The 23,295-nt window shown below is 41.1% G+C and overlaps 1 protein-coding gene across 1 annotated transcript in view; it reads left to right on the forward strand.

Moving 5' to 3' along the window:
• Positions 1 to 329: 329 nt before the first annotated feature.
• GPR39 (G protein-coupled receptor 39) overlaps positions 330 to 23,295 on the forward strand; it is a 79,214-nt gene continuing 56,248 nt past the window's right edge. Inside the window, exon 1 of the mRNA XM_010296236.1 lies at positions 330 to 1,197. Within this exon, the coding sequence (XP_010294538.1) occupies positions 330 to 1,197 (868 nt within the window). The remainder of the gene's footprint in view (positions 1,198 to 23,295) is intronic.

Below are 23,295 nucleotides of genomic sequence, written 5' to 3' on the forward strand. Positions count from 1 at the left end.
GAAAGGAGAGCAGTTCACACCGCAAAGGGCTGGAGAACGGCAGCTTCACTCAGCAGAGGAAGGAGGAGGAAAATCGGAAAGGAGCAGGAAGTGTTTGCCATAAAGATAGGTGAGAGCTGAAACACTTTCCTGCTTGGCTTGACTCAGTGGCTGTTGCTAACAAAACCCACAGGTATGGCTAGTTGAGGCATGTTCGTTGTACCTGACTGCTCTAACCTGTGTGTCTCGGTCAGAGGGGCAAAGTGAGAAAGGAGCTATTTGCTGTGAATTGGAACATCAGAGAAGGCAGGAAGGCTCTTCTTCTCTCCTTCTACCCACAGGGGCTGCTCATGGCAGGAGAGACATCCCCTTCAGACTGTTCTCATCTCATTGACCACAGCCACATCTCTGAGTTTGAGGTATCTCCTTGGATCAAGATCACTTTGGCCTCAGTGTATGTCTGCATCTTTGCTGCAGGCATCTTGGGCAACAGCGTCACCATCAAGGCCACCAGGATCCTGCAGAAGAAAGGCTACCTGCAGAAGGAGGTCACAGACCACATGGTGAGCCTGGCCTGCTCTGACCTACTGGTCATCTTGCTAGGCATGCCGGTGGAATTCTTCAGCGCCATCTGGAGCCCCTTTTCCACCCCCAACGGCAACATGGCTTGCAAGCTCTACTGCTTCCTCTTTGAAGCCTGCCGTTATGCCACTGTGCTACATGTGGCCACCCTCAGCTTTGAGAGGTACGTGGCTATCTGCCACCCCTTCAAGTTCAAGGCAGTCTCTGGACCCCGCACAGTGAAGCTGCTCATCGCCTTTGTCTGGGGGACATCTGTCATAGTGGCTCTGCCTCTGCTCTTTGCCATGGGCACTGAATATCCCCTGGAAACCATTGAGGGCTACCAAGGTAGGACTGCCTGCGTCAAGCCTACGCCCAGGCACTACCTCCCTGAGCTGAAGCACAATATGACCATCTGTACCAGCCTTTCCTCCAAGTGGTCTGTCTTTCAGGCCAGCATCTTCAGCGCCTTTGCTGTGTACATCATAGTGCTGGGATCTGTCACCTTCATGTGCCGCAGTATGGTGAAAACCCTGATGATCCACAAGGAAGGAACTGTGGCAGTGAAGGGTGGATTAAGACACCAGGAGCAGTACCTAAGAAAAAGTGAGAGCTCAGAGGGTAAGAGTTCCAGGAGACAGATCATTTTATTCCTGGGTAAGAGCCTACTAAGTCTTACTCTGCCTCCCCTCCCCTGCCCTCTTTCCACAAGGGAAGGAAACCCAGAAGCCTCCGTTTTATCTCTAGGTTCCCCCAAATGGGGGATGAATGGTTTGAAACTGGTTGAAAATGAGGGAGAGGGATACTTCTGGTTGCGATGATGTGTTTTAAGAAACCTGATTTCCCTGTGTGTTGCTGACTCACTATTTTTGTTGTTAGAATAGGTGGGAGGGAAGAAGAAGGAAATTCTTCTTTTCATTTACTGTCTGCTATTTATGTTGTTTGATTATACTGCATGCCTACATGTAGCAATACGGGTAACAGGGTGTTGCTATTTGACCTTTGGGGTAGCAATAGGCAATGGTTGCCTGGATATAAAGTAGCTCTACTCGCATGTTTTCCCATTAAATTACAAATATGTCCATGCTTAGTAAGGCCCTTGATGGAAGGGAAGACTGTCTTGCAAGATCTGAAGCTTGACCACTCTGAAGACATGTCCCTGTTAACTCAGGATGCTCCCTGGAGAGTACTTATTTAGCCTTGGCCATTGTGTCTGTGTTGCATCTGAGCATTAAGAAAACTGGGCTGGGGAGTTGATTTGGTCTTGCAAATTGCTGTTGCCCTCTCTGAATTTTTTTTCCTGGTTTTATCTGAAGGCCTATAACCTTGGAATTATGTTTGATTCTGATCTCTCTTGCCACATTTGTCAGACAAAAACTAATCAAGCTGTCATTTCACCAACTTGGAATCTTTCCGGGCTGGGATCCATGAAGCCTCCACGTTTGTTGATGCTGTTAGAGGCACCCTTAATCATGCCCTGGCTGAATTATTACTAGTTCTTGTTTTGTTGGGTCACTTAATATGGTACTGGGTATAATAAATGAACCATCTAGAGTATGAATGCACAGTAGACCTAGTATTCTGTGTTGCTTTTTGGTGCTCTACTTAATATTGCACAGGGGGAATTGAAACTCATGGGTCTGTTCATTTCTACAGCTTTAAGAACTTTTCTTTTTTTTGAGTGTTCTCTGCTTCCTCATCTAGTCCTGCTTTTGTCATGGTATATGGTTGAGACGTGAAGCTGCAGGGTAAGGAGCCTGGGGGTACCCAGCTGCTTTTCTGCTGCACCCATATTAGAGTTGGGAATATGGTGAAACCCTGTCATGCAGACAAGGCATATGACTCACAGGTTTGGGGAAAGGGTGGAGCTGCACACCGTACCAGCAGAGAGGGTGATAAAGGCTTCAAATGGGAGATGTGACACGCCAGGCTGTACAGAGCTCTTCCTCGTGCCCAGGGTGTACATCTAACGAAGAAATCATCTCCTCGCACAAGGCATCTGTTAGTCTGGGATGAGAGGCCCCATATCTGGGTGATTAAAATGTCTCTCCTTAATTTTCCTAAATGAAAGTGATTGGTTTGTCTTTTATCTTAAGAGAATTTGCTGCCAATACCTGACGTTTTCTCTGTGCTCTCAGCTTTCTGAAGCCAGTAGATACTTGCTGAATTCCCCAAAATTATTTCAGTGGTTCTTAATACCAGTCTTGCTAATTTACTTTCATTGGGAAATAAATTAATAAACGGAGGAGGAAGAAACTGTGGCCTGCAGAACAATGCAAAGCAATTTAATTTGGAGATTTCATAAGAGTGATGCTTTAGGGCAGCTTTAACCCAGAAGAAATGAACATATAAATTGTTTACAAATTGCGGAATTTAAATATAGTGATTTAGAAGTCCTCTTTGCTTTTCACTTAACAGATGGGTCAAATTAAAACAAATACTTGCACATTCCCAACATATTCACTTTTAATGTGAAATGTAAATGACAGTATATAGCATGATGTCTTTGAACATCTAACAGCAATAAAAACAATTTAGCATTTTCTTCTTCTAGTTGTTAAAAGTGGTAAGTTCTATAAAACAGAGATTAAATTCATAAATGTCCTGACGATGAGAAAAAGCTAAGTAGAAGGAGACACAAGAAGGAAGTGACGCTTTTTTGTGTCATGTTATTGTGTGGCACTTGAGAGAATTCACAAAAATTAATTGTACATATTGAAAGTGAAAGACTACTTGCCGTAGGTAGTATTGATGCTTGCAGGATGGCTCCAGATGGGGTGACACCACTGCTGTAATGGAGGAAGGTGACAAGGGGCCAAGCAAGGAGGGCACCATTGTGCTAGGCAGGCTGAGCTCACGTGGGGAAGAGCTTTTGTCTAAGGAGGGTGGCTGCAAGGTTCAAATCTTTTGGCTTAAAGCCTTGACGATCTGGTTGGGGATTTGAAGTTCTTGATGTAGATTTCAGTTCCTTCTGTTTCTGGCTACCTTACTACACTCATGGTGAGGAGGGACTGCCCAATGGCTGCAGTAACAATTCTATGCCTGGTGTTGGGAAGGGGCTACTTCCAGGGGCTATTCAGCTTGAATTTTGATAGATTTGCCCCAATGGAGGAATGCAAATTTGTCCCAGTATTTTGGAGAAAATAAATTCTGTTTTTATAGAGTAGGCTGTGCAATGCTATTCCTTCCAACTTCCTTCCCACTATTGCTGTTGGCTTCAAGAAAAACATGATAGCACATATAAGTCTCTGCTTAATGCTCCTGCTCCTGAAATTAGGCATTTTGTGCTTTTAGATAGACTGGGGAACACTTCCTGCAATCTGTGTGTGTGTGATTTATTTAATCATCTTCTGAGTCATGTGGTAAAAGTCCACTGCCTCCAGCCCATCCATATGAGCTGCATAGATCAGACTGGTTGACACGGTGTGGGTTATGTATGTTTGTTGTTGTTCTAGTGAAGGGCTACATGGGTCTGGATGAGTGTGGCCTGTCATGAATAGCAGGGAAAATACAGCTGAACTTAATTTTTTGACTGGTTCATGGCAGCATTTGTTAATAAAAGTTTCTCCACTCCCAGCAGCAGAAACTGGATAGTTATAGTGCTTATGAAAATACTTGGCTGAAGGCACTTTGATGAAACATAAGCTTTTAACAGTATTTGAAACCTCCTAATGCTTGGCCCACCCCAACAGGGATTGATTCAGCCTTTGTGGCTACTCGATCTCATCTTTCTCTTGTGGCTGTAAAGGGCAGGGCAGCGATCAGAGGGCTACCAAAATGGTCACGAGGTGCTGCTGGGGACCTCTTGCTGCTCCAACACCTGAGCTCAGGCCCCTGTCACTGTAGCAGTGAGCTCTTACGAAACGGTGAGTTTGGAGACTTATATGTATTGTTATATGTTTTCTATAACCCAGTTATAATATAAAGAAGGAGAATGTAATGGAAGGATCCTGTAAAAGAGAAATCCAGCTGGTGCAATAATTATAAATGTTAAAAAAAGAAAGCACTTTCATAGCTGAAACTACGTAAGATAAAAATCTTCAGGAAATGTTGACAGGTGGCTTGCTCACTGGGAAAGGGGAGCGGAATGTGACAAGACTCCACGCAAGTTGCTGGTGGAGTGGGCTGTGGCATCAGTGGCACCATGCCAGCAGTGCCCACTCACTGGCCATGGCTACATCCTTCTTTATCTGGTCAATAATATAAAGCCATACTTATACAAAAGCAGCTGTATGGTTTGTCATCAGACTAGATCTGACTGACCTGAGCTTGTACTCTACAATGAAGTGAGTTTTGACTATCCCAGATGAAAAATTTATTGCTTCTAAAGCTTCTGTGATATTTCCCTTGGCAGCTTCAGTTTTGTGCTTCTGCTAAAAGCCTTAATTATTTTATATAAAGCAGCCTCAAGCCTACCACAGTAAATACGTTGCAATAAAAAAGTCCTTTAGTGTTGCTACATCCTCTACTTTTTCTTTGTATACACTTCCAGTTTGCCCTTTGGAGCAATACTCTTCTGTTTGCACAGCAGAGGGGTCCCACTGCAAGGGGCCACTAGGCACTGGGGCAGCTTTGCCATTTGCCAGTCAGCATCTGAACAGTGCTCTTCTGTCTCCTGACTGTGATGAAACATCCATCCATCCAACCCGAGCTCTTCTGTCCAGAAAAAAGAAATATCAGAGTAATCTGGCTGGTATGAAAGTGTGGCAGTAGATGCATTAAAGGACTTCTGTAGCTGCAGCAGTTGGCAAGAGCCAGAGATGCAGCTGGACCCACCTAACTGGAGACCCTGCTGCCACCAGCCTGGCTCCACCAGTTCCCCTGTGCTAAGCAGGTCAGATAATTCTCTCTGCTGTCTCAGTCCTATTGCTACAGACCTGCAGCTTTTCTGCTTTGGGACTTTCTGATGGAAGATAAATTTTACCTACATGCCCGGACAGCAAATATCCTACAGCTTCTTTAGTGAACAGGGAAGGGAATTGCTTATCATAATCTATGGCACTGCCTCAATCTCAGAAAGACAGTGTGGTGGTGGCTTTTTTTTTTAGTTTTTCTTTGGTCTAATGCTTAACTGTGTCAAATACACTGAGTGTCAACCTGAAGATGGTAGCAGTGGTGGTTTCATGTGATGTGGTATGGTAGCTTTAGGTCTGATCTGCTTTATAGAGCAATAGCAGCTAGAGGCGATACCAGCTGAGACCCCGGTACATGCCGTAGAAGGCAAGAGTCCTTGACTTTAACCCCAAATGAAACGGGCAAAAGGGAAGGGCTGGAAAAGCAAGACAGAAAGAAGTTGGTGACCTGACCAAGGCCACAAATGCATCTGCTGGACCTTGTGCTAGTGCCCTATCTGCAGGGCTGCCTGGCCCCTCTCCTGCCACTTTTTTGGTGGTGGCTGTTAAAACAATACCAGACTCTTCTATAACAATACCAAACGCCACTGTATACAGCATGGACGCAGCTGTACAGCTTATGGCCAGAAGCTAAATCTAGATAAAACTTTAAGTCAGAAATTAAAAAGACCTCTTAGAACTTAAGGTGGAGCACCATTTTTCCCGCATATACTAGTGCTGGCAGATTAATGTTTTGCTCAGAATAAAGGTATTGTGTGTAGAAATAGCCTTTCCAAAGATCACTAAGGAAATGCATTTTGTAAGGCACTTAGCAAATGGATTTTCAGGAGGCAGATTACTTCAAGTAGTTGTGACAAATACATGGTTGTCATCTAGAGATGACTCAGACACAGTATAACTTGACAATGGTAGGACTTCTGTTAGGGGAAAATTAGATGCTTCTTCACAGGCTGGAAATTGGCTGGTTTTTTTCCTTACTGAAAAAGGTAAAGCTTGGGGATAGAACAAAAATTGAAGGAATAACCTAATTGATTAGATTCCAGAACACATCTCCAGCCCATGTTCTTTAAACTCAGCTTCATTGCCTCCTCTTGGTTCATTTTTTAATCATTCCACTCAGCTGCCTTTCTTCAGAGACTTTGTTGGAGAGGTGCCTGAAGACAAACACATTATAGGTTGGGTATGATTTTCATCTCTGTGTTTTATATGGTGTCTCCATCCATATATTTCCCTGAGCAGGGCTTTGAATTACACAAGACAAGTAGGAGACTGAATGCACTGAAATGGGTATCGGGGGCTGAGGAGGGAATATGAAACACTTAGACCAACAGACTGGGGTCTGGCTATTCAACTCAATGGTACATCCACCCTCTGTCACTAGTAAGATTTTTCTTTTAGATGCTGCTTTCTGGAAAAGAGATAAAAGCAAAGTATTTACCTACTAGTGTTCAGTAAATTTTGCTTTCCTCTTATCTGAAAAAGTATTAACCTGGTGTCAATGGCAAAACCAATCAATGCTACTGAATGCTGATAGCACAAAACCAAAGCTCAGCTGTTCAACAGATGACAATGGAAAGTCTGCATTCAGGGATCATGGCTTCTCAGGGCAATTGTGTACAAACAACCTCCTCTGAAGAGCTGTGGGACTTCTGTTGGTTTTTAAAAAAATACAACATAATCACAGTAAAATAGACTAAAAGCAAACTTCCAAAATCTAGCTTTCTGTATGTTCAGTTCTCCCACACTGTAATTTAAAAATGAACATAAGCAGAAACCAGTATAATTTTCCTCCCTATTGTACAGAAAGCAATTTATCTACTCCTGCTTTTAACTGGACTCATGTAATAGAAGATTGTGCTTTTGGCTTAAGTAGACAGTCTTCCTTTCCTCCTACACCAAGGGATGGCAAAATGGTACAGAGAGAAAGAGAATGGAAGAATAGGGACTAATTGAGGCCAGCACCTCCAGGGTATTTAAGACTTTTGTAGTTTTAATGGAAAAACCAATGTGTGATTACACTTTGCATTAGAGTACTTAAAAACTGCTTCAACATGAAAAGTCTTCAGCTTTAGAAACAACCTCACCCTGAAAATACTGTAGTCAGAGAATCAAATTCACCACTAGTGTAATCCGTATAACTCTTCATATGTGATATCCTGGCAGGTATGATCTCTGTGGACACATGACTACTGTCTTTGCTTCTGTGCATGAGAAACGCATGAGGACAATGAGTGCTTTACTGGTGCTTAGTGAAAATTGCAGCCATGCTTCTGTCTTTCCCCTAATGCCTACAAGTAAACTGGTATTTCACCTGGTCTGGTAGTCAGCTACAGGTGATGACATGCTGCTTCAGCCTAGCTCATCCTGTGGCACAGACAGCACAAGTATCTTTCCACTTCTTTATACTCTACCATCTGTGTTGTCCAGAGACTAAGTGGACTGAGATTCTTAAGTACTTCGGCCCTATACTTGCCTCTGCCCAAAGTCTTTAAGCTTCATCAAAGACTTACCAATGTGTTGTCCTTAAACTTAGTATTATTAATCTCTCTCTCCTACCAGCTGTAGCTAATAAACCTATTTGCCCTTGGTTCTTATGGCACCCCTAGGTATATGCTAAGAGAAGGAAGCAGGGAAGTGCAGGCAACATCCCTCTCTTTGGCAGCATGAGCCAAGAAAAAGGCAGGGGCTGCTGCCTTTGGGGAGCTGATGTCTGGCTGTGTCATCTCAGCTTCTGAAAAGCACACTCTGTATCATGGCAAACCCTCTCTAGGACATGTTTTCTTGCAAGTAGAAGCCTTGGAAGCTGTCTCTTAAAAGAGTGGGTAAGAAAGCAGGAAGATTCATTTCCATCAAAGTGGAGAAATACAGATGTTGCTCCAGGTATGAAATAAATTGAGGGAGATAGCCCTCAGATAGAATACAGCAGTCGTACATTAAATAACCCTGTCCCATCAATTTTGGTCTACTGCCCTCATTCTTTGGTCAAGAGACTATTGTCTTAAGCATTAATTTTCCAATTTCTCTATGTTTTCTTGCTACCTCTTCTGAGCCAGACACCATCTCAAGTGTAGATTGCTCTTGCAACTCCCCAGTTTCAGTAGATAAGGGCTCATTTGTGGCAAGTTCACAGATGATTTATTGAAGTGTTCACCTGTGAAAACTAAATGCATTATCTATTCCTCTATTGTTTCATATTCCAATTATACCACATTTCACAAAATTAAATCTTTTGTTTTCCTAGCTGTTGTTAAGACCATTATCTTTAAACAATGGTTGCTAGCCTGTGAATTTTAATGGAAGAGTGCTTTAATATCTGAGCACTTATTAGTAATGTGAAGCTTTCAATTTTACCCTACATAACTTCTTGGTTTCCTAAAGGCAACGTTTGTATTAGAAGTTGAGAACCAACCAATTGCCAACCAATAGGTTAGATACTATTTTCTTCCCTTTCATTGTTGCAAGTCAGTTCCTAAACCTATAGTTTTACTGGATAGGTAGTACAGTTGAAAAACTAGTAAGAAGGAATTTTAAAATTATGTTTTCCACTGAAGATAAACAGTTAAGATTTCAACTTATGTTTGGCACAATGTGCTAAAGCACTTTTTTAGCCTTTTTTTGAGGCATCGTAAGCATATTTATGCTGCTAGATGCCAGCCCTATACTTAAGTGAGAAAGCAGTTATCCTTCTGACCTCTGTTGTGGATGTAAGAGTAATATCAAGGTCAAAATATTATGGATTAAATGAGTCTGCCAAGAACCTCTTCTTAATCGTATAAATAGTGATTTACAAGGAAAGGTGAAACTGAGAAAGAGGTCTGGTATTGTTATAAGATAATGTTTCCTTGTTTCCACTTAAGCTGCTTCTAGGCCTCTGGTTGTTGCGTTTAATTCTCTCTTAAAAGCACTTACTATGTTTGTTCTTATGAATTTTTAAAAGAAGGTATTTAAGTTGAAAGTGCAGCTTATTGGGTTAGAGTTGGGGATCTCTCTGACAGCAAGTGTATGCTTGCTACAGAAACATGTAGAGAGAGTTCTGTGAGAACTCAAAAAACACTTGACATTCACCTGCGAACAGGTGCACATATGTAATAATTACCAGGAAACTAAACTTTACTCATGAGTATACAGAAACCCAGACACAGAGGTGCATTAGAGATGATAACATTGCTTAGCTATCCATCCTTGTCCTCACTCAGCGTAAATGCTTTTCTTTTCTCATGTTTTATTAGGAAGCATCTGCACAGATATTCAAGAAGTCGTGCTGCTCCAATCTTTAGCTGAACCCTGCAAAAGAGCTCAGACACGGCCCCTTTCAGGGGGCAGTCTAAATATTTTGTCCCTGTTCATATAATATTGCTAGCTTGCTTTTTGTTGAATGTAATGATTGTCTTACATAGCTAAAGGAGGGGCTGCCTCATGCTCAGTCTTTTGTTTTAGTGGTATAGCTAGCATGATGCTGCTGAAGGTGATTTTGATTTGAAGAAATATTAGAAGCTGTCCTGATTGCTTCTTCCTAGGAAAATCCCTGGAGTTCAGTATATGTGTACCCCTTCTATTAAATTGCAATAACTACAATCATTCTAGCACTTCTTCCATAAAGTGTAAAATTTAAATTGTGGAACTTATTGTTGCAGAGGCCAAATGTAAAAGTGGGCTCCAAAAGAGATTATCCTTGAAGGATAGTGCTGTCGAGAACAAGATATAATCTCCACTTTAGAAAGTCCTGATACTGTTGAGTGCCAAAAACTGTGTGAATAGTACAGAAAAATCACTCTATGCTTGTCTGCTGCAGATGTCTGTGTGGGATCATCACAGAGAGAAATGAATGGGCAGATGAGTCCTAGGTCTGTCTCGGTATGTTTGTTCTTAATCTGAAACTTTCCGTATATGCCAAAATAGCCAAGTAATTAGAGTCTGCCTTCAGCCAGGTACAGGAACATCAGCTTTTTAAGATGGTAGAGCAAAAAATTTGATTGGACAAGAAAAAAAATCTATTAAAACCCTCTCCTTCAAATTTGGGGTTTTTTTTCCTACACCACTCTGCCCCCCAAACAGTAACTTTTCAAGAAAAACGTATGCATTACTGGGTCTGTTTTCTACCTCTGTGTGTGTGTGCGTGTGTGTGAGAGAGAGTGAGTGATTATTTTCTTCCTGTGCCTCACATTCTGTCTCTCCAATAAAGACAACTTTTGAGCTCCCTGATTTTGAAAAGAAAACTGAACTTTAAATTTGTTCCTTAAAGGCATTAAGAATGAAGGTCCTTACCAACTGAGTCTCTTAGTAATTCTTAAGGGTATCTATAGAAGAGAAGTTCTTGAAACTGCTATGACTGAGACAACAATCAGAATTAAACTTTTAAGGCAACCAGAGATTGCAGTACCTCAGTAATAAGGTACACAGAGGTTCAAACAGTCTTTATTGTAGACACAACTTTAACATGTCAGGTTTTAACCGTTAGATAAGAATTAATGTGGTATGGTGAAGGACAAACAGAAGTCAAAAGCAAGCACGCTGGTTAAGTTTGCCCTGGCCCTTCAGACAGTGAAAATGCTAAAAACCTTCCAACTTTCTGTCACAAGTTTATTCAACAGATCTTTCTGATTGATTGAAAGAAATGCAAGTCTAAAATGGATGGTATCGGTTGTGTCACATTGTGTTCAAAAGACAGTATTTAAGTGATCTTTTTGTCTTGAAAGCTGAAATACCTGAATTCTAGCAGTAGTAACGATAACATCAACCCCTGACAAAATGTGTAAAAGCGTTTGTTGGTATTTGCAGACATACACATACCTTTGAAAATCTTGGACAATGATTCTAGGGAGCTAACTTAGCTACTGAAGTATAATGGGTTAAAATATATCTTTTTTTAAACTTGAACTTTTGAAAAAATGCAATGTCTATCTAGCCATGTTGAGGTTGGAGAAAAGGGCTATTAAGATGACTGGAGAATGGGGAGACAAACCTTTAACAGAAGATAAAATGAGAGAATACAGCTGACTTTGAGTTGTCTGTAAGCACATTGGGGCAGTCAGTACCAAGAGTAAGATCTGGTTTGTACCCTGGTTTGAAAATCTTACAAAACTGATTCAGTAACAGCCATATGCAAAATGACTCTGGGTACAATTAACCTGACCTCATTGTGCAGTGAGTTAAGCTTAGCAGTCTTACTGTGCATCTTTAGAAACTGTGCACGGAGACCAGCTTGTTTAAGATAGACTTTATGTCAAGGAGTTTGCAATTGCCTTTGTTCCAGTTGTAGGGACCTTCCCTCCAGCATGCACAAATCTTCCTCTTCAGCTGAGACCTGAGTCTGAAAGTTGTAGTACCCTTGATTAACTCTGAATTTACAGAGCTTTAAATCCATGCTGAGTATGTATTTGTTAATTTGAGATATATATGTATAAAAAAAACGAGGAATAAAAGAGCAAAATGAGAGAGTTCCGACACTTCTATCTGCTGGCCTGGCAGGTACAAAGGGCCATCACCCCTCAGCTGGAGCATTCTCTGAGAAAAGCCAGAGCAGATCTGATCTTTCCATGCCTGTGGAGGTTTGTGAGTGTATACCTCTTCTCTCTTTCAGAGCTTCTCTTGAGCCCTTTCTTAAAAGATTTTCCCCACCTACTGTACTTGGAGGCAGCCTTGGGAGTTCATTGTTAAAAGTTAATGTCTGGATATTGAAACTTTCCGTTGTCTTGATTTCCTTCCCTTTTCCTACTCCTGCTCATATACACGTATACTGAATACTAAAAAGCTTTCTGATAGTGACTTGAAATTCAAATGTCTCCTTTCTGTTTGTCTTCTGATCCAAGCCAACATTTAAATGCATTCTTTTCTATTATAAAGAGCATATTGACAATTTAGGAAACATTGTGCTGCAGTGCAAACACTCTGATATTACAAAATATTGCCATGTTCTCTGCATTGATCTAAATGATGGCGTTGGCACAAGAACTGATAGGTCTACAGGGGCCATGAATGAGTACAGACAGAAATGAGAAAATTTCTAAACATGAGAAGGACATGTTCAGGGACAGCCTTCCAAGTGGAGAGCTGAACCAAATTAGTTCAGTTTCTGGGGTAGAGAAGGTGACAGTTTCTGAAAATCCATGATGTCATTGCCTGTGCTGGGAGTGGAGGCGAGTCTCTGGTCATAAAGACTCCACTGGGTTGGAAGGAAAAGGTTGTGTTTATTGCTCCTTGGTGTGGCACTGTGTGACTCCATACCCTCCTTTGGGAGGGTGCTGAACTTGCTAAGGTCCAGCAAGCTTACCCACGCTGAACATTTTATTGGCAAATACCTGTTGCCAAAAGGAGACATTCAGAAAGCTGGCCTGGGACCACACAGCTTGGTGCACACATCGGTCCCTGCCTGTAAGGGAAGGATCCATTTCTTGCGTATTTTGGTCTCTGAATCAAGGTCAAGATATCACCTGTGCTGCTGCTTTCTTACTGCTGCAGATCTGCTCTTCCAGCCTGCCTTGATACCTTCCTTTACAACCTATGTGGCCGTCAGTCTCTCTGTGCCCGATGACTAGCGTTAAAAAGCCTGCTTGAGTCCCTATCTCCAAGAGAGAATTGCTTTAACCTTATAAAATGGAAGTGAAATTTAAGATTACTTACTGTTTATTTGCTGGCAGGCAGGAATGTCCTCTAAATTGGCTGTCACAGCTCAAATGCAATGCTGTAAGACCAAATCATAACCTCTTGTTGGCCTTCAATGAAACAATGTTAAGTTTGGGCAGTGGGGATATTATTATGGTGTCCCTGGATGTATGGATAGCATTCTCATTTTGAAGTTTTATACAATGAAGTTATATTTGATATTTGCATAATTCAAATAGATGAAATCCTCAAACAGGCACAGAAGACTTGATTTCATTAACTTGGGATGCAGCCATTCCCATCTCTCATGCAAATGGAAAATACCTTTCCTGTAAGTATACTTTAAAGATTCATTTCTTTCTCTAATCAAGTGGTGAAATCCTACCCATGGGAACCAGAATTGATTTCTTTTCCCTTCAGACTGAATAGCATAGACCTTATTTGGGTTAACTTTTGTCATGAAATGTAAGGTTAACCCTTCTGTGTGCTGCGAATCAGCTAAATGTGTTCCTGTTTGCTGCTCCAACACACTGCAAATGTACACAGTGCAGTCATCCTGCAAATGTAGCCGTCAGCTCAGGGAAGATCTGCCTATTGTCAACAAGGATCTATTTCCACTGAAACCCTGACCTTGAAAGCTCATTTAAAAATTTCCTCCTGGGCCTTGAATGCTGTAATTGATTATGGTTGTTTTGGTTGTAGTCTTTAACAATCAAGGTGAAGAATTGCTCCCAATTTTGTTAAGATGTCAGGAGGAAAACAGCTTCCCCACACCACATGGACGGTGTCAAGGAGCCACAATGGGCTCTTGCAAGCCTTCCATAAAGCATTGATGTTTCTGGTTAGAAATGGAAATAGGACAGAAATGCTTCTCTCTCGGAGCTGGCACCTGTGCCTTGTTCTCTGTGGGGGACCTCTTGAGACATGAGAGAGCTCCACTGCATTAATGCAATTTAATAGGCATCAGTGGAGAATTAAAGGTATCTGATATTGGTCCAAGTAGTCTTAGGGAATAGCCCCTCACACTTTGTAGTTTGAGCCCATGGCTGGGACTCCTGTCCATAGCAGTGCTTAGGTGAATTTCCCCCTCTCCTTACTACTGAATTGTCCACGTATATTTGTATGCTATTTTCTGGTTCACCTTCTTGGTAATAAAGCTCTGCATTTTATTTTCTGTCTTTCAGATATATCACTTTTCACTTCAATTGTCTTACATTAGTTGAAACTCATAGCCTGACCCCTTGGCCACTGTGCTTCTCTGAAATATTTCCCAGTGCTTTTGTCGAAAGCAGGATACTCTACTACATTCTAATGAGATCTGCTTTAAAAAACACAACCACCCCCCACATATACACAAAAGAGGAAAAAATGTCTTTTTCTGGGTAATTTGGGATGCTTAGTTTTCTGGTTCTCTTTGTCTTAGAACACAAAGTAGTCATCGGGGAGGGTTTTTTTCTCTGTACTGAAAGTGAATTTATGGTGTTCTCTCTGCTTCTCCTGCCCACTAGCCTGTTGTGTAGGAGAAAACAGTAGGAGGTCAGCTGCATTGAATGGCTCAAGAAAAGCCAAGATGTCCTGGGTTTTCCCCTCGTATTAAAGGAAGCTTTTACTCTGTAATTGTCACTAATTAGTAAACCCTCCCTTAAGTGTACACACATTGTAGTATTTGACCTCTAAAATTCCTGGTGTGGGGATGCACACTGGGTAGCAACCACTGAGTTTGCTCTGGTGTTTTGGTTCCTACATCAGATGTCACCTGCCTTTCATGAATGAGTTTAAAAGTTCTGCACTGTGGTTCCCAAAAGCTTTTGATCAGTCTGGCTTTACTGCTTCATTTAGTTAAACCCTGCACTGCCCCTTCAAACCTCTGAGTTGTCTGCGCTGCTGGGGCATGCAAGGCCCAATACCTGATATCAGCTCAAAGAAAGGAAGCAGTGGATATATACAGTCTATACCTATATACGCCCATAGGTATGTATGTGTACATTTACATACATATATAGGAGTATTGACTAATTAAGAGTAGCAATTCTCACCAAACCGTTTGTTGTATCTCAAGGCACATTCCTTGTGCTGAGCAGCTTCCTCACACTTTGGAGTTACAGCAGCCCAGAGCCCTCTTGGTTGGCAGCATGTTGCATTTTGCAAGAAGAGCATCTCAAAATAATAGAGCCTGAAACAAGTGCTTCCTCTTTGTGCATCTGGAAATTTTGGAGATTTCTTTTCAGTTTTGGGGTGGTTTGTTTGGTGGGTTTTTTTTTTTGGTTTGTTGGTTTGTTTGTTTTAGTCTTTAAGCAGACTAAGCTCAAGAGGCCCCAGCTCCCACCCTGAGTAGCCACATTTTAGAAAAAACCTCACTGAGCAAAACCCCCAGGAGAGTGAGGCAAACACCATACTTGTTGCACAGGAGATCAATGCACTGAATTCCGTAGGAGATAGAAGCATTTCAGACTTTTGGTGACAAAAATCTTGTTGACTGAACTCTATCAAACTCTACTTTCAAGTCATTTCACATCAGGAATAATTGCCATCTTTACACCACCATTTTCAAATTCTTTATCCCTTGAAGCAACACTGAGAAGCTCAGTGTCCCTAAGGTTCAAATCTTCTTTATTTAATTTTCCTACTATTTTAATGTATCAGTGGCTCAGATAATTTTTGCTCAATATGATTTTGAGAAGAAAATTCTGAGGCATGAAAAAATCTGTTTAAAGTGAAACGTCATGCTTTTGATCCAAGGACTGACGTTCTATAGGAGGAATAGAAAAAAAAAATCTCATGATAACCCCTCTCCTTTCCTAAAATAGAAAACGTGCCTAGTTAATGAATATAAATGAATGTACATTCACTTCCTTTTTGTGAGGTTACTAAAGCTGATTAACATTAGGTACCAGAATTTATTTAAAGCACTTGAGTAATTATTCTGCTTCCTATCCCATGAACATGCAACTTATTTATTACTGAGGGTTTGTTTGTGGTTTGTTTTTTTTTTTTAAAGTGTATCCTTGGAATCACATTGGGGACATATCTTTGTCGTCATCATCAGAATTTTAAAATAAGTATTTTACAATAAGTGATTCTGGCATACAAGCAAAGAAAAATTGGGCAATGCTATAGAAATTCAATAAACTGTGATGCATCGTCTTACAGGAAAGGACCTGAAATCCTTAGGAGTGAAATAATACATTGACAATTTGGGGTTACACAAGTAGAATTCAATATTCAGCATAATTACATTAGAACATTACATTGATAGCTTCAGCAAAATAAAACAGTTTTTCATACAAAATTTAAAATGAGTGAAGCTGCTTTGCTTTATTGTGGCACTGGGTGCATCAAGGTGCTTTGTCTGAGAGTTATTTTCCAGCAGATCATCATAAAGTGACTTGTATGTGTTGGCCTTTCCTGTTATGTTAGTCTAATGAGAATTTATTCTCTCCTTGCTAGCAGAGGCTGCCATAGCTTCTGCCATGTTGTTAGTTATGCCAAGCAGGTTAAGTTACCTTGTCTAGGTCTATCTTTGTTAAAATTGCATCTTCCCTTCTCTCTAATCATCCAACCTCAGGACAAAGATAGACAGAGAAGGCGGCAGATACTGGCTGCAGTCAGAAGTGGCCAGGACCTGTGCAGTTGTGGAGATTTTGCAAGTTTGTTCCTTGTTGTCCCTTTTGTTTAAGTTGGTTGTTGAATAAAAATCCCTTTAACCTGGTTAAAAGTTGTTCTCTAAGTTTGCATAGTTTGAGATATTATCAGTGTTGTCTTTGGGCTGGGAACACTTTAATTCCTCATGCTTGGTAATTGTCTGTAAGGGCATGTAAAATTGTGTGTGAAGGAAAAGAAACACGGAGATTCTTAAACACAATATTATTATTATTTTAAATGTAGTAGCACCGTTTTATATTAACTATGACTTCAATATGAAAATGCTATTTCAGGATTAATGACTAAATCATAGGCACCTCTGGCCAAAATAAATGAAACTGTTGACGTAAGCACCGTAACAGAGCAGAGTTTCAGTATTAGGTCTGCCTTCCCACAGGCACACACACATAGCTCTCATTAGAATTTGCAAGTTCTGTGTATGTACCCATAGAGGAACGTACATCACTTAAAAGCTGGGGGAAAATCAAAAAGAATCCGCTCTGGAAGTTTCCCTGCCAAAGCCCTTGAAGATCATACAAGGAGTATTATGGGACAGAAAAAAGTTCTGCAGCTGGTGAACTTCATGGCAAAGTTGCATTTCATCCTCATACCAGTTGTAAAAAGACAAGTTAAAATAAATCTACATTCTGCAGATCTGCAGACAATTCATGAATAAAATGTAATTTTGCAGGCAACCTATTATGGCTATAATAACAAGTTAAAAAAATTCAAAGCAGCTGGATGCTGCTCTTTTAGACTCACCAACTTCTGAAAATGATATCCAGTAGCCTATCCTGACTTAGCAGAAGCAGTACTGATTTATACAAATGTAGGTACTTCAGTGACATATCTTGTAATTTATCTATTACATGTAGTATTTTGGAGCCCAATCTGAGACCAAGGGCCCATTGCATTATGCATTGTACAGACAAGAAGAAAGAATCTCTATGTCAAAACATACACAATCTATGTATTTAGAACCAGAAAGAATGGTTAAAAGGAAATTTGACATATACAGTTGATCTTCTCTAGCTTTTATTAACACAACTGTTGCATGTTAAGTGCATGTATTAAATATTTTGAAACTAGAAAAGAAATGTTTCTTTACTTTAGAAAAGTGTCCTAGCTACTTCTGAGAACTATAGACTACGTGACAACTGTGTAGCATGTTTTAGGTAATTCAGTTTTTCATTTCCGGAAAATGTGCATGCAAGAATCTTCATTGTAAAAACCAATTATTTTTCTTTGAATTTCATTGTCAGCCACCTCTGATGCTGGTTTTGGAAGATGAAGAGGATTATTTGCACCAGCTTGTAGCTGCTCAGAGGAAAAGTAACTTCTGTGTATTTGCAGATTAGGCTAGACATAGGCTTTGCTTCTCTGAAGACAACTCCTTAATATAACTTGCATTGAGGCTCTGAAATGCAGCCTGTTTGTATTTCTCCCTTGGCAGTATTAGAAAACCTCATCTCTCCCTGATCTGCATTTGAAGAGTCTTCGTTTTTATCTCTTTTAGGTAAGGGACTTCCCTGCTTTAAACATTTCCTCTCTTCTCTCTCACTTGAGCATGGAGATGTTGGGAGGTTTTTGGTTTTTCATCTTGAGCCTCTGCAATAGTCCAACTATTTGCTTTACAGTGTCTCTGGTTTGTCATTGATGGGCAGTCATATTTCCAAATGGACTGACTACAGCTCTCCTGGGTGAGTCTGTTTTGTCTGATTGTGTCTTGGAGGAACACAGGGACAACCTGCAGGTACGTTTGTTCATAGGCCTGCACATTCAGACACATTGGTGCATTAGATGGCTGTGCTTTACGCATTCAGGATGGCAGGCTTCCTGTGACACGTAGAGTGTAGTCTTATAATTTCTAATAAATCTGCAGTTTCATGTGCAAAAGAATTATATGGAGTGTAGAAAAATTAAGAGAGCAATGAAACTGTACAGTTTAATTCAGGCACACATCACTCCACAGGAATAGCCATTTGTCTGAGTGATGTGGCTGTCACTTTAACGCTTGCTGCAAAACCAAATATTTTTGCCTTTTGAAAAGACCAGCATCTGATGCTAATAGTCCAGGTTTTCTGAGCCCATGATATCAATATGTGAAGAAATGAAGCTGAAACCTCTCCTTCCTCCACCCATATGCTGTTTCTAGGTAAATCAGCAATAGAACAAACGTGTGGCATCTCTGCATGGGATAAATAAATGGTGTACAGTTTACTACTGACACCAACGTGAGTTATTAATCAGTTTTTGGAGACTGATCTTCCTTTTTCCCTACCTGCAATCCCCTTCTCCTCAGCTGGCTGAACAGCAGTCTGTGAGTATGTACCTGCAGATAATACAAGAAATAGCTTTGAAGCCTTCTCTCCCGGAGTATCTTCCCTGCCTTTAATTTGGTAGTTTATATGTGGAAAATATGATTATATAGGCTGTGATTTGACCCAGGGTGTTTTCCCCTTGAATGCCCGTAAGACCTAAAAGTGATTGCAAAGTATCCACCACTTTATGCTTCAAAGACAACTTCCTCTTTGTAGCTTATAAAATCCTATAAGCCAGCAATGTCTCATGTTCATAACATTTATGGCCCCCTCTTGCATCCTAGCCACAAGAGGTTTGTTGGGGCTCTTGTGCGCTTTCTCAAGTGGGCAGGACAGCCGCCTGAAAACAAGCACCAAATCTGTTGACCGAAGGTGTATGCATAGTCTGATTGAGGAAGAGGTAATATTGTCTGCTCTCTTGTTTTGGAGCCAGACCTAATAGCACTTCTTAATTCCCTGGTTGAATAAAGAGGTGACAGCTTCATAAAGCCATATTACTTCTTAACTGTTACAGATTAAGATAACCTGAAACACAAAAACTATCAAAACCAGAAAGTGCTAGACAGAAGATTTTCTATATGGAAAATTGTCCATCCACAGCATACTAAAGTTTTTATTCCTTTCATAAGTCAGGATTCTGACTTCATCCAAAGCTTTTACGACTTCAAATTTTTATCCGACTGTCCAGATGCCTGCTCATTTATTTTGGAGAACCAGTTAAGGGTTTTCTTTTTAAAACCCCTTTTCCATACCCCAGCACCATACACCAAAGTATATGCATATACTTTGCTTACAGTCTGGACAGGGTTATTTATTATTTAACTTGCTTGCAATTAGGGTTCTAAAATGGAAACTAGTTTTATCCTTTCACAGTTATGGAGCAAACAGCAATTTTCTCAGTGCTCAGTAGTAGCAAACTCTCTCCCTCTTTCTCCCCTTCTTCCCCCAAATCAAAAGTAAATAGGATTTTATTTAATTCCCCCAGCCCCTACCTTAAGTTGTTCTGTCTCAATGGCACCATCACCATGATTTTATTTAACAAGTTTTGTTCTTTCCACCTTTTGAAATAAACACGTTTACTAGGAATAACTTTGCTAACTTTGTAACCTTTGCACTCAAGGACTATGCCCTCATGTCCTCTGTGTTTTTGCTATAGAAGGATTGGACAGAATTTCAAATGGTGTAGCTGGAAGAAGGAGAACAACCTCCCAAGTATCTCTTTCTTTTCTTTTAAAAAGCAGCAGAAATTATTTCAATGACACGCACAAAGCTTTGTGCTGCAGAATAGCTGGAAAGAGGGTTTCCAGCCATTTGTATTCATGACAGCTTCTACATACCCAACTATCAAAAGCTATTATGAAGAGCTGTATTGTAGTGTAGATAGGTTTTTATGCTTGTCATAATACAGTTCTACAGGTAAATTTGTCAACGATACATCCACTGTCATATTGCCACATATCTTATAGAAAATATTCGTAATGAGAACTACTAAGTTAAATATCCTTACTATACAAGTCTGAGTTTATTTGGTTGCTCGGTTTTAAGAAGAATGTTTTAAATTATCAGGGTTTTTCTTGGTTTGGAGCAATTTAGAAACACAACATTGAAACCAAAAGTAATTTACTGGGCTAGTTATTTTCTACATCCTGTTTTTTAATAAAGTATGCATGGTCCCACAAGCTTCTTTCTATGACTTCCAGTGCTAGTTTTTTCCATCTTCCCATTTGTATGTGATTTGTCCAGCCTATGTTACAGCTTACTCTGGAGTGAATTTTGTTAAGTTGATGAAAAATCAACCCTCCTTGATTCCCATTTTGAAGCTAGGGTTTGTTTGAGATCTGGGGCTGTCTTTAAAACCTAAAAAAGAAAAACCCTCTGTGTGCTTTTTTAAGGAAATCTCCCAGTAATCACTCCCACTGAAAGGAGTAACTTCCTCCATTTCTTCAGTGTTTTAGTTCTCATCCTGTCCTCCATCCCATGTTTCTCCATTCCCTCTTAGCTAAAATGGGGCTGAGGGTGGGGTGACCATGCGGTTATAGGGAGGGAGCATGAGGGAAAGGAATGGGTGGGGGGAAGGGTCACCCATTTGTTTCAGAACTGAAGCTCGGGGTTTTTTTTCTCATCAGATTGGGGATATTTAGAACAACAATTTTGTTGTTTAAAAACTCTTTTTTATCTCACAAAGATTAAAATAGAAGTTCTTGATCTCTTTAGCTCAGCACTTAGGAAGATAAAGCCAAAAGGCATTGCCATGATGGTGTGGTCCAATGTGCAAAATCAACAGTTGAGGTGTCTGCTGTTCCTCCCACCCCATAAATAGCAAACCCATCTGATCTGGGTCAGGAGAGAAGGAAGAACTGAGGGCACAGCCTGGTTTTGGGGCTCTCCAGGTTGTATCGCATCTGTGGTGACACTCACGCCCACTAATGTACACTACCCTCACTTCTCACACGCACAAGCCCAGAGGCGTACGCCTGCTGTGGCACCAGAAATCACTGCTGTTATCCTTGAGCTCTGATTTCCTTACCAAACATAATACATCAACCATTGAAAGACAAACTAAGCAATGACAAGAGGAAAAAGAAATCTGAGTTAAAAGATGCTCCCCTGCCCCTAAGGAAAAGTCCAGGAGAGTGCTGGGAGAACTGGGAGTGTCCCGTTACAGGTACCCTCGGGAAGTGGCAGAACCCAGACGCACCAGGAAAACTCTGCTCATGCAAACTGGACAGCTCAGCCAGCACAAGTTAGTTACTGCATGTTGACGTGTCCCATGGGTGGTTGGGGAGCCACCCAAAAAGTGCTTCTGTGTGAGGTATGAGAAGAAGGACAACTGCTATTCCTCTCACATGGGGCTTTCCCAGGGTCAGGAGCCAAACAGCGTGACCTTTCTCTGCAGTCATTTGCAAGGCCTGGTTTTCAAATCGACATGTATTTGTCCACTTGAAACCAAAGCTTATGTATTGGCACTGCCCGTGGCACGTACCAACACCTACGCAATATAGTTTGGCAGTATTGAGTTGGATCTGCCCACAGCTATAAGCCTGCTGCATGTGAGATTTCTGTTAGATGTCTGCATCTGTTTCTGAGTTCATTTGCCTCTCCCTGTCTCTGCAGGCTCCATCATAGCTTCTGGTTTGGGTTGTGAGCACATGTGAAAATCTACAAATTAGCTAATTTCTGAGACACAGTGCATAGTTTCCCTGGTGAAGGACTTGTGCTCTGAAGAAAAAGGTATAAAATTAGTCAGAAGAGCCTTCTGAACCACGCTGCTTATGTGTTTCTTTTCCCAAATTGCCCTGCAGGTTAAACTACTAGTCTATGTTCCCTGTTGTTCAGCCCCAAGTACAGTGCATACTTATGGCAACAGTGTTCAAGATGAACCCAAATTAGGTCTGCGTCTGTGAGGGAGACAAAATAAAAAGAGTGAACTACTTCAATTACTCCCCATTCAGATGTAATTCAGTTGCATTGCACTAAGAAAAATAAATGCTGGGTTGTTATGAGACAATTAGTAAGATAATGGAAAATGGTTAATAGCCCTCATGTCTGTGAAAGAATGCTCTCCTCCCTGCTTCAGAGTAGTCTTGAAAGGGTTTTCGGAATTGTATTTCCAGGCAAAAATATCTTTTCCCTTTGGAAATATAACAAAATCCTGTCACAGTTCAAAATGGTTATTTACAGTCTGAAAATCATACAGTTTGAGGAAATCACCTTGGTCCTGAGCCAGCCACAGGGTGCGGACCCCGGTGCTGTGAGGATACTCCTCCTTTGAGAATGAGGAGTGATAGGTACACTTTCTCACCTGGCAGTTTTGATTGTGCCCTGTGCTTCCTAGCAGACACATCTAAATGCATCCTTGGGCCTTTCACAGTAGCCATTGGAAACAATTCACGAATATTTCAGGCACTCAAATGTGTCAGAAGTATCTTCCTTTATATGTTCAAGATGGAGATCTTTTTCGTCTTCCGCTGTGACAGCAAAGTTAGAACAGCAAATTTGCCAATAACTTGTCAGCTTATCTTCCCAGCACCCATCAACTATAAATGCACTTGCCCCTTGGCTACGGGGTCTGAGGCTCGGGCTTTGATCCCAGCTCCTCTATGGTCCTGCTGAGTGACCTTGTTCAAGCTGTATGGTCTCCTCATGCCTCAGACACACTTCCGCACCATAGGGATAATGATTTCTGACTCCTTTGTAAGAGCATTTTATTTGCTACAGCAGAGTCCAATTATCCTGGCTTTTGCCACTGCATGAATTACCAGCTACCAGCACCCGTGGGCAGAGCAGGGTGAGCTTGAGCACATGTGTGGGCATTAACGCAGATTTCCTCACTTCTC

Source organism: Phaethon lepturus, unplaced genomic scaffold (assembly GCF_000687285.1).
Source record: "Phaethon lepturus isolate BGI_N335 unplaced genomic scaffold, ASM68728v1 scaffold10901, whole genome shotgun sequence".
Taxonomy (NCBI): Eukaryota; Metazoa; Chordata; class Aves; order Phaethontiformes; family Phaethontidae; genus Phaethon; species Phaethon lepturus.